Here is a 12,189-nt window from a genome sequence, read left to right as displayed (position 1 = left end):
ACATTTTTAAAACCAGAAATACATGCATTAGAATTACAAAGCATAAACAGCAGACCTGTTTTAATGGAGCGTTAGACAATCGAAAGTGGCTCTTATGCCTAATTATTTTCAGAAGAGTGATAACATTTTTTGTACATAACTTTTTTTCAACACGACTTGTTTTAAAAATTGCATGAATAAAGAATAAATAAACTGGATAACCATTGCTCTTTTAATGCACCGTCAACTGCTAATTTCAAAGCAAACACTGCGCAACACGTCCTTGCATCACATAATCAAATTCAGTCAGCTAATAAAGCTTGATAATTTAATGAAATATAACATATCATTTAATACGAAGCATCAACCGTCTATATAGAAAACATTGACCTGTCCTGTATTGGCAATCTGAAAGACTATAGGAAAAATGTTTGATAGATGCTAGTAGACTTGGACAGGCTTAAACAAAATCCATAAACTAGCCTAAATCGGTCTGTTTGAGCTTAAAGTCTGTACTGCTTATTTAAACGTACGAAAATAATGTCCTCCAATACCTGCGCTTTCATTGTAGACCTCAGCGGGGAAAGAAATGTACTTGAGGCATGAAAATGCGCGCTCTGCACTGATGGTAGATTCATAGATGACTGGTGCGCGGGCATTTCACTCACGCTTGATAAGTCAACGTCACATGCTGGACTAGCTACTCTATTCATGATTGGTCACTGCCAAATTAAAACATTAAAGAGAACGATAAAATAACGTTATTAACAGGTTAATGGTCATTTCAAATTAACGTTTCTGTTCAGAACGATTCAAATTGATTTTGATTTCGTTTCCGTTTTTGAGCCCTGATGTGCATAAAGATGAGTGATTTTTAAGAGCATGAGGAAGACTTATCTGTTCTCTCTGTGAGCGGTTTCCTGACCTCAAGTGTGAACACGCTATAAAAAGCTAAAGGCCAGAGACTAAAAGAACATGCACAGACACACACACATTGGCTGGCCCATGGCACAGTCCTTTGCTTTGAGGTTATAGGCTACAAGAGGGTACCCAAGAGTCTTCCACTTTAAAACATGCAACCATGCCGCAAGCATGCCTCCGCTCTCACAGCCTCAGATACAGGAGCTGCTGGGCTGCTTTTCCCTCAGGGAAAGATGGTGACTGTGTGCTTCATGTGGCACTCGGAGGCATTCCTGTGGCATTGGGAGGAGGCTGCTTCTCTTCTCCAGCCTCCAGCTGCCTCAGCAATACAGGGTGATGGTTCGAAAGAGCTGACCATTTATGAGCCATTACAGGTTTCAAAGAAGTAATAAAGGTAAATGAATGCATTTTATGCTGGTCAAGGCAGGTTTATGTTAATGTGGTGGTGGCTGTTTTTTGTTGGATCAGCATAGTGATGTTGTTCACCAGAAAAAAGGTTCACAGTAGTACCTTAAGTGTACATATTACTACTCTAAGGTACTAAAATGCACCTTTTAGGGGTAGATAAGGTGTGAGGGTACTGTCCCAGGGACAAGCTGTACCCCTAAAGTAAAATTTTTGCACATTTTTCGGACAGTGTACAAGCAGCCAGCATCCAAAACAAAACATTTTCAACCAGGTTTCCTGCAACGTGGAAGCGTTTACTCAGATTACAAAATGTGTAAAGTAGATCAGCACAGCTGTGTGTTGTCATGTTCTTGCTGAAGTTTATTATTCAAAAATCATTGCTGTTGAAAACACAGACGTGTCCAAGTCATGAATTGCATCCCAAACACTTTATATCTCTTACAGCTGTCAGTTGGGATGTGATTCAGTCAGACATATCACAGATAACACACAAAGACATTCTTTGAGTGCATGATGCTAATGCACATCATTTGAAATGTATCTCACCAGCCCCTCTTCCAAAAAATACTGAATGGCTGTCATTCCACACGCATGTTGAATGCTTGCTGAGGCACATCTGTTTCTTCTCTTCTTCTCTCTCTCTCTCTCTCTCTCTCTCTCTCGCTCCCATGCTTCCATGTTCACTTGTGCTAATTGCTGGTTGTTTCACCCAAGCCCACAGCACAACGGCAAGTTCTGCCAAGGCCCCGGTCGACTGCACCAGCTGTGTAACACCAAGCCATGCCAGCCCAATGGAGTGGACTTCAGAGCTCAGCAGTGCGCCGAGTACAACAGCAAACCCTTCAGGGGATGGTACTACAAATGGAAGCCATACACCAAAGTGGAAGGTATGGGAGATATTTGGGCCTTAATGCAATAATTACGAACAAAAGCAAATGTCTCATTAACTCTTTCCCCCGGCAGCGTTTAAAAAAGTCATTTTCACAAACTTTTCATGGCCTCCTGAATATGTTTTTGTATGAATATCTGAACATGCAATATATCAAAACAAAGAACAGCCTCTGCTAAATTCTGAAAAATTCTTTAATAATGCATTCTTTTTATCAACACTTGAATGTGGGAAAGTTTCATAAAAAGCTACATTTTGAACAAAAAGCGGAGAAAATCGCGTTTTTGTCAAAGCCAGATCGGATTCAGAATGAGGATCAAAAGTATATCGCTTTTATCAACACCACAAAGCTTGCAGTCCTATAGCTCATCCTAAATTTCCTTCAGTGTCTGGGAAGCGTTGTGTCATAAATGAAAGAAAATTCTGTCAATGGTGGTGAAGGAGAACCTTTGCTGTGGCTTAAAAATCCCCATGTGTATTTCTTTGTTTACTGCACGTGTGAGATATAATGTGCATTTATAATATAATATAATATAATATAATATAATATAATATAATATAATATAATATAATTAATATAATTAATATAATATAATATAATATAATATAATATAATATAATATAATATAATATAATATAATATAATATAATATAATATAATATAATATAATATAATATAATATAATATAATATAATTATTATATAATATAAATATATAATATACAATGAATATAATAAATATTTTTTGTAAGTGTCTTTGCTCACCAAGGCTACATTATTTGATCAATGATACAGTGAAAACAGTAATACTGTGAAATTTTATTACAATTTAAAATAATTGTTTTTTATTTTAATATATTTTAAATATAATTTATTCCTGTGATGGCGAAGCTGAATTTTCAGCATCATTACTTCAGTCTTCAGTGTCACATGATCCTTCAGAAATCATTCTAATATGCTGATTTGGTGCTCAAGACACATTTCTTATTATTATCAATGTTGAAAACAGTTTTACTATGATTATTTTTTTCTGTTTTCTTTGATGAATAGAAAGTTCAAAAGAAAAGCATTTATTTGAAATAGAATTTTAATCTAACATTATAATGTTCTATAAATCTAATGTGTCCTTGCTAAATAAAATTACTCATTTCTTTAAAAAAAAATTGTACTGACCTCAAACTTTTGAACGTAATATGTAACCGTCTCAGACAAAATCTAACAATAAACCTCTAAAAACATTCATCCTAGCCTAGCTTGCCTGCTTAGGTTTTAATACTCTCTGATATCTGACTCAGCTAGAACAGGTGTGTTTTTAAATAGTAATCATTCCCATTTGTTTCTGACAATATGTGTTGAGATTGTTACATCAGACAAACATATTCCACCCAAGCGATTCATCTCACCTAATGTGTGTTGACTGAGCTGTGGATGGATTTGGACTGGAAACATGTAGCCACTTGTTCTGTGAGCACAGTGCACTGATCGACCCTGTAGGCAGGTTTGTACCTGAAAAGGAGCCATTGAGGCTGTTTATGTATTTGGGCTTTCTTATGAGTTAGTGGGCTAGGAGTGAAAAAGGGAAAGGATAAGAACATTTGGGTACCACCCTGTCAGTTTCCTTAAAACTAAAGAAAAAGACTATGAGGAGATGCTGAGCTGTCTCCTGGGTATCCAGGGGTGTCAATGGGGTAATTGGAGCTCCATTCTCTAATCAGTAGATCATGTCTGGCCTTGGGATACTTTCAGTGACTAGTACAGGTGTTAGGAAGCACTTACCACTGTTTGTCTCGGCTTTTGGCATTAGATCAAATTGGATTAACCACTGACGTCTTCTGTTGATAAATTTCACTTGGCCTTTACTTTTAGGGACATTAATCAGAATTAAGCTTTTGTTGTTAAAATTTTACCATTGTTTGGTTCCCCTTTCAGCTGCACCTTTAAGTATGTCACATCGTGGTTTTGCAGAATTTAAGTGAAGTGATTTACTTTGAAGTAATAGCACAAGAATTATGATATAATGTGTTCCTAATAGAAGGACAAAAATCTAACAATTCATACTGTGCTGCTCTATTGAACAAGCCTGGGTCTGTTTTTTCTGCCTGGGAAGCGCGGATGCAGATGCATCTCTGATAGGTCCATGTTTTTCTCTCGGTGGGAGAGTTGGATAAAGCCGCCCCTCTTGCATTCCAGCTTTATAGGCCCATTTGTAACAGAGTTTTAAATTTTAGTGTAACATGTGTTTTGTGGGTATGTTCTGTACAGCATGGTGAGTCTTTTAGTTACTTCACAGCCAACCACACATGGCTTACACATGCCCAGTAATTAGCACTAGACAGTAGTGCACATTTGCATTGTCTGCTTGGAATAACAGATGCATTATGCAAAGCAAAGCAAAGCGACTGTTTATTTTATTTTATGTATTTTATTTTATTTTTACATTTTTTTATGCAGCCATTTGCGTTTGAGCAATCCAATACTCAAGCTTAAACCTACTAAAATGTGATAAATGGGAATCATTACGTTTTCGGGGTTTGTGCATGTGTCTCAGTGAACTGTTTTCCATTTGACATAAAAGTCCACCTGCGTTTTGTCTGAAAAATGTTCAAAAGATCATTGCTTTATATGTCCTCATGCATGAAACTTCATAGCAGCATGCTGAGGGTACTGCTGGACAGCTTAAGAAGATCTAACATAAAATCACTCTGAAGTTATAATATCTAATGACCCTATTCATCTGCTATCTAGAAGAGGACATCTGCAAGCTGTACTGCATTGCTGAGGACTTTGATTTTTTCTTCGCAATGTCCAGCAAAGTCAAAGATGGGACGTCTTGCTCTAACTACAAAGGAGGTGTGTGCATCGATGGGATATGTGAGGTATGTGAGGTGCTTTTTCATTGGTTTTCAATTGAATGACATGCATTTTGTTGTATTCAACAGTCCCAATGGGCTAAACTGAGCATGTCAGTTTAAAAATTTCATTTCAATAACTTTTCCTGTGTAGCCGGTGGGCTGTGACCAGGTGTTGGGATCAAAGGCCGCTCTGGATGCCTGTGGGGTGTGTAAAGGAGACAACTCCACCTGCAAGTTCTACAGTGGCCAGTACACCCTTCAGCACAGAGCCAATGGTAAGGAGAATTACAGGCTTCAGACAGAAACAATGAGTAAATCATTATAAAATAATAGAAAGATGCCTAAAGCATTTGTCCTCACCTGAGGTGGTACACATGACCCTAAAACAAAATATTTAAAAAAGTACTTTTTTCTAAGATTATTTTATAATTTTTTCATTGTTTGATTATTTATAACCTGCAATTTTAATGTTTATGCATTTATAATAGTCTTGCATTTTTACATTGGCAGTGCGGGTGTAAATTGGTAATGTTGTGTCTAATAACTCAAAAGTGTACGGAGCCCAGGAAGTCACATGTAGGAAAAAACTAAACCTGGAAATCCGTGGCCACTGCATTGCAATTTGTTCCCTTAGTTGATAAACCATACTCACAAATTATTTATTTGTTCCCTCGGTTTAACATATCGTGTCCATGGATTGATAAACAGTACCCACAAATTCATAAACTGAAGGTATGGTGTACAAATCTGAGTGCATGGATTATGAACTCATGGGTATAGTTTAGTAATATGTGGGCACAATTTGTTAAACTGAGGGAACAATTTAAGAATTTGTGAGTACGGTTTATAAACTGAGGGAACAAGTTGCAAAGCTGTGGCCACGGATTTTAAGGTCTTGTATTTGTTTTCCTCCAGTTGACTTCCCATGTGTACGATTTAAAGGGGACATTTGGAAATCTGACTCTTTTTTTTAAATAATCAAGTCCCTGGTGCATCTACCAACCGTGAAAAGGACAACCCAGTAACTTTGTTTTGGTAAGCCTTTTTCTACAAGCATGTGAAAAAACGAGCCGCTCAGATTTCTCTCCCCTTCCTCACGTAGGAAGGGGATATATTATAGTATTACCCGCCCCTTAATCTGCATGTTTCCACCCACGATGCTGACAGATTGTTCCGTATTAGCATAGTTTCCGCCCTCAGCCAGTTGTACACTGTCCGCCATTTTCTCTGCACTTGAGCAGCTATAGCGACAACAATGTCTGGTAAGCAATTCTGGTGCATTGCCTGAACGAGGGACAATTCAAGGCAGGTTTAGCTAAAAAGTTAAAGTTCAATGATGGATCAGTACCAACTATTTGTGATCCAGCTTAGTCTCCAGAGCAATACTGGTCACGGCAGTAATTCATTTATTACAGTTTATCCGAGTTGTTTTACGGATATAAAGTTTACCAGTTTATTAAGCACCCCCTGAAAAGGCATAAGGTCTGTATATATTTGTTTACTGTTAGTTGTAAAGTGTGTTTTTGTGTAATTTGCTGTGTATGCTGATGATAATGCAAGGGAGTATGGATAAAACTTTAATGCGCACATCTTATACTTGTTTTATTCAGCTTTTACAGTGATTTTCTGGAGTGAAAACAGACACTTCGTCTTTAGTGTGATGAACAATAAACTTTTGGCCATCATTCGGACAGGGTCCACTACAACATGCTTGTACTAATAGTGGATAAAAGCAAGATGGCAACATAAGTTAAAACCAGAATTAAACTAAACTACACCTGTTCTATCTCCATGCAGCATTTATTCTCTGGCTCTGGAGGCATCAGTGTTCGACTCCGGTTCAAACGGAACACCATTCGTTTCTGACATGTTCTGTTGTTGTTGTTGCACAAGCTATTAGTGATGGGGAGTCGACTGTCTGTGTCGACTCTGTTGCTGTGTCTGAAATCGCTCACTTGTTTACGGATTCTCTAATCCCTATATAGTGCATGGCAGTTGAGTGCACTCTATAAGCAAGAAGTGAACGAAATGAAGGGAGAAATTCGGACACTGAAGTATTACACCGTGTCAGAGTGCTGTCGCAGAAACTTTTTATACATTTATCCTACATGTACAGTAGATCAATTTAGAAATAGATAACATCCATAGAGACTTTAGTTTGTAATTATACATAATTACATAATTATTAGCCGTGCCAGCTTTAATTTAATTGATAGTATATTAATGCAATAAATATAGATTTGGTTTTCCATGGTTAACCTTGTGTTCATAATCATTAAACTAAATATAAATCATAAAAAAACTCTCATAAATAATAAATATCAATAAGTGTACAACATCATCGTATGTATTGTATACATTTTAAGTATCTTTAACTATCCTGTCCAAACACCCTTTAAGCTTTTAAGACAATGATAACCTTCTTTCTCGTTGATATAATTCTGACATAATATTCGACCACGGCTGTTTTTTTCGTGAATTTTCCCTCTGTAAAATTAGATATTGGCAACAGCTAAGTAGCAACGTTGATAGCTACTCATCAAGTCATCGCTAAATTGGACTAATTTAGTTTTAATAGGGGATTTTAAAACTTTTTGTCGGAGGTAAATACATAAATTAAGTGTGTAACGATTGCCATCTTGTCTTATGTCTGACCCTGTTTTGATGTAAAGTAAATTGAGTAGAGGAGTCGATTCCATCAACTCCTACAGTGAGAGTCGGAATCAGAGTCGACTCCAAAAAACCTGGAATTGAACACCCCTACGAGCTCTTCTTGAAAGAACAGGCAGGGGCCACCAGCTCATTTGCATTTAAAGGGAAATACACAAAAACTGTGTTTTTGTTCAACCCAAAAAAGTGGCAATTCTAACAGGCTATAAAACATGTATATATGTAAAATATGTAAAATATGTAAATAAATGTAAATATGTAAAAAAGAAGTAAAAACAGTAATATTGTGAAACAAAATACAATTTAAAACAAATGATTTATTTAATTAAAAAAAGTAAAGGCAAGTCTGTGGGCCACTTTAGAGCTCCTCTCCTCAGACTTAAAAGAAAACGGCAATGCATTTTTAGAGCACTTACACAGCAAGAGCTCTGCAGTCTGGCACCTCATCGCTTTCTTCTGACTAAAGGAGGTGATAATAAATCAGCTCAAAGATGCCTGTTCCCTCCAGGCCTAAAAATTGCAAAAAAAATGCAAAAGTGAACAGCTCTTTTTTTCTCTCTCTTCAGAGTATTACCCCATTGTGACGGTTCCTGCTGGAGCGAGGAGCATCAGGGTGCAGGAGATGGAGATCTCTACCAGCTACCTGGCTGTCCGCAGCCTGAAGCGTGGCACCTACTACCTGACGGGGGATTGGACGGTGGACTGGCCGGGCAGATTTCAGTTCGCCGGCACTACGTTCAACTATCAGCGCTCTTTCAACCGGCCTGAGATCTTGTACGCCACAGGCCCCACTAATGAGACCCTGCTCTTTGAAGTGAGTCACCCCCGTCTGGCCTGACACCTGTTAGCGAATTAGCCATGACAGGGTCTTGGCAAGTGCACCATAGCCATTCGGTCAGATGAAAACAAGGCTGAGGGACAGTGGGTGGGCAAGAGAGATGAGAAACAAATGAGGGAAAGATAGCGAGAGAGACAGAAGAGAAGGCACACAAATGACTCAAACGGGCAGACTAACGCCTCTGTTTGGGATTAATTGCAGGCAAGAGCTGACATGGTCATTGTGACTTTCATCTTCAGTATGTGGAGATTCAAGATCAAACGGTGCGACTTTGTGAATGGCACCAAGCTTTGAACTTGCTGCACTGTGTGCTCTTGCTAATGGGCAGCACAGGGTACCTCTTACATGATGAGTATGGGTTCAGATGACCTTTGAGGTTAAGTCATAGTAAGGGCGCTTCATATATCTGAAGTAAGAAAGGGAGATAATTAGATTTCAGAAAAATCATTTAAACTATCATTTATGCCATCAGAACCATTTATGCCATTGTGTCCTACTGTAGTAGATCAGTTCTGTGGGATGATATGTAATATTATGCTTGTTCTTGGAAAGAGAACTTGCTCGTCCATGATACAGCAGTATATATACATTACAATTACAATTAGACATGGATTTTGATTACATCCAGACCAAGAAGTAAAATTTGAGAACACACTTTTATGTCAAACTCATACAACTACTCTTACACTGAGGTTATAGAACAATTTAAAAAAGTCAATCAAGATTTCAAGTAGAAGACGTTTGGGTTACACTTTATAATAATGTTCAGTTATAAGTCACTAGTCACAAGTTATTAATTAATGATGAACTAATCATTTACAAAACATGACATATATTCATAAGTGATTAATAAGTGATATGCTAACATTTTATGAATTTGATGTTAATTTGGTTATAAGTCATTTATAAATTATTAATTAATATATTCATAAACTATTAATAAGTGGTATGCTATACCGCCTATATCCGTATATATAAGTAATTAATAGTTTACACTTTAGTTTAAGGGATGCAGAAAGCTTTGTAAATGACTTGTATACACATACACGGAATGTAAAAAAAGGTAAGAAATATCTACAAATGATTTGTTACACATTTACAAGTGATGAATGGTTTGCACTTTAGATTAAGAGATGAAGAAAGCTTTGTAAATGATTTACACATCATCTATATCAGGCGTTGAACATTGCAGTGTGTACTGCAGTGTAAGTGCTGACTGGTGAGGGAGCCTCTTCTCTGACACACATGGAGCCTTTAAAGTCCTCATGAAATCAAAATTGATCTTATTTACTTTGTTAGCCCACATTACAGGTCTTAATGTGAACAACTAATCCGCGCAAGTTAATACACAGAGAAAAAAAGTTTGCCGTGGTAATCTTTAATCAAAATCTGAAAAGTAACTTCCGGTCTGGAATGGCGTTCCCTTTCTGATGACTCACACACTCCTGTGTGACAGGCTTGGGTTTGAATATCCTTAACCACTCCCCTCCAACCGTTAGTCTGCTATGAGTGAGCGATGGAGAGGAGGAACGCTGAAGTAAAACCCTGCCCTCTATTCAATATTCTGTTTCTCTTGGAAATATGTCACAGCACTGAAATAAAATCAGTTGCAACTTCCGGTTCACTGGGACTTTAAACACTGTGCAGATGAGGTGAGCTTCAGTGGATGGTGGAACTGGTTCACATTATCAGTAGATCAAATTATTTATTAAACCCACTGGAAGCCCTTGACTGTAAGCCATTTATAAATGTTTATCCCCTTGAAAACAAATAAATTACTCATCCTGCATGTTTGTGCTTTTGAACACAGACCAGTTTATATTGATCATTTACTAATGGTCTGTTCATAATTTGTTCAAGATTAACCATTGTTTATTGAGACAATACTGAAACAAGTTTGACATAAATACTTCAATGATTTATACGTGATAAATTGTGTAGCAACTAATAACTCATCAACCATCTACTATTGATCTGTTTGATTTATTTTGATTTACACTTTTTTTTAAAGATAACTTACATTACATTTGTATATCATTAGCATACCAATTATTTATAAGTTATATTTATATAGTCATGTTTTGTAAATGATTTGTTCATCATTAACTAATAATTAATAAATGACGTAACTAAATTAAAACATTTATAAAATGTTTGCATATCACCTATTAATCATTTATGAACATATAGTCATGTTTTGTAAATTATTAGTTCATCATTAACTTATGTGACTTATAACTGAACGTTATTATAAAGTGTTACCGATGTTTGTTATCAAGATGTAGATACAATTAAGTTATGGCCATGACAACAGAAGACTAAAATAACAAATAATGCTGTAGCAACAAAACAATTATATTTTTATGCTGAAATTTTTGTTGTAACTATCATGAAAAACAGTTATTCGAACTCTAAGTAAGATGAACATGTTTGGATGTCTTTCTGTTGTTCTCTTACCAGTTACAACAAATGCTGATACATTATGTAGGCTACATAAAATATTTGCAATCATACGTCCAAATTTCTTTTGTTATCAACACCTCAAACTGTTAAAAATCCATTTGGTTTTGATAGTATTGATAGTATTGTGTTGTTGTGTAAGTAAGTTGTATAAAAGCTAGACATGCTTCACTTAATACACTTTCATTTTGATCTTATTTTCTGGCCTTTGATCTGCACTGTACTCAACCTGTGCGTTACATGCATGCAGAATTCCCCTTTATCCTAAATGCCCTCTGTTCATTACGTTTTCCCCAGGGTGGGCAGTGGCAGCAGAGGTCTGATTTGCCGATGAGTTGGCATTAATCTCTCTAAGTATGCTCTGTAATTTCTAAAAGAAGAGGAGGGTAGAAAGAGATTAAAAGATTAAGATTTCTGCAATTGAACTCAGTAGATCAGAGAGGCTTGGGGTCGCGATTCGAGGGAAGCAGCTGGTCAGTTATGCTTGACTGGATCTCTCAGTCTACCCTGCTACTTCAGCCTCAAGAACCTTATTGAACGCCAAGGAAAATGCACTTTACATGAAAGTACACTTTGACTTGGTTCCAGAACTTGCAATCAGCTTAGCAAGGTGGATTGAGAGGCACTAGACAAGACATATCAGAAGGGTTCCCTTCAAACTTGACATGCTTCTGATTGAAACACTCTTTTAAGATTCCTTTAGGTATGGACATTCTTGTAGCATTCCTGTAGCAAGCATAGCTCGTAGCAGACCCAGACTGAACAAAATAAATTACCCAGAGAAGATTTCCAGAGCCCCGGAGCGCACCTACCTATTACTTAATTGCTATAGACCAATCGTAGTTGGAAGGTGTAGACCAAATAGACCAAACTTTTCCGGAAAGTTCAACGCGTTTCTGAATTCATTGTGGCTTGATTTTGTTCAAAATGACATCACACCAGTTTATTCTTCGATCTTGCTTGAAGTATATTGTGGCCTTTAGATGTGGTATCCATGCTCCCATTCATCAGTCGTTCATCCACTCTTTTTTCTTCATGAGAGGGAGGAACTTCCACAGTTCTAGCCAGGGCACAGATGGATGTTTGTGTAGTAACTCTATACTGGGAGTGCTTGATAATGAACCTGTCCTAGTAGTCCTGTTCAACAGAGTTCAGTAATTGCCCCAGATTTT

The 12,189-nt window shown here is 37.1% G+C and overlaps 1 protein-coding gene across 1 annotated transcript in view; it reads left to right on the top strand.

The window, feature by feature from the left end:
- The window catches only part of adamts18 (ADAM metallopeptidase with thrombospondin type 1 motif, 18), an 80,988-nt gene that overhangs the window by 51,014 nt on the left and 17,785 nt on the right, over window positions 1-12,189 (top strand). The window contains exons 13-16 of the mRNA XM_079808585.1: window positions 2,023-2,195; window positions 4,943-5,073; window positions 5,201-5,324; window positions 8,286-8,533. Coding sequence (XP_079664711.1) covers window positions 2,023-2,195; window positions 4,943-5,073; window positions 5,201-5,324; window positions 8,286-8,533 — 676 coding nt within the window. The remainder of the gene's footprint in view (window positions 1-2,022; window positions 2,196-4,942; window positions 5,074-5,200; window positions 5,325-8,285; window positions 8,534-12,189) is intronic.

The sequence above is a fragment of the Gobio gobio genome (assembly GCF_949357685.1).
Source record: "Gobio gobio genome assembly, chromosome: 2".
NCBI lineage: Eukaryota > Metazoa > Chordata > Actinopteri > Cypriniformes > Gobionidae > Gobio > Gobio gobio.
Note: the sequence above shows the minus strand (reverse complement) of the source record. Positions and strands in the feature narration are given on the sequence as shown.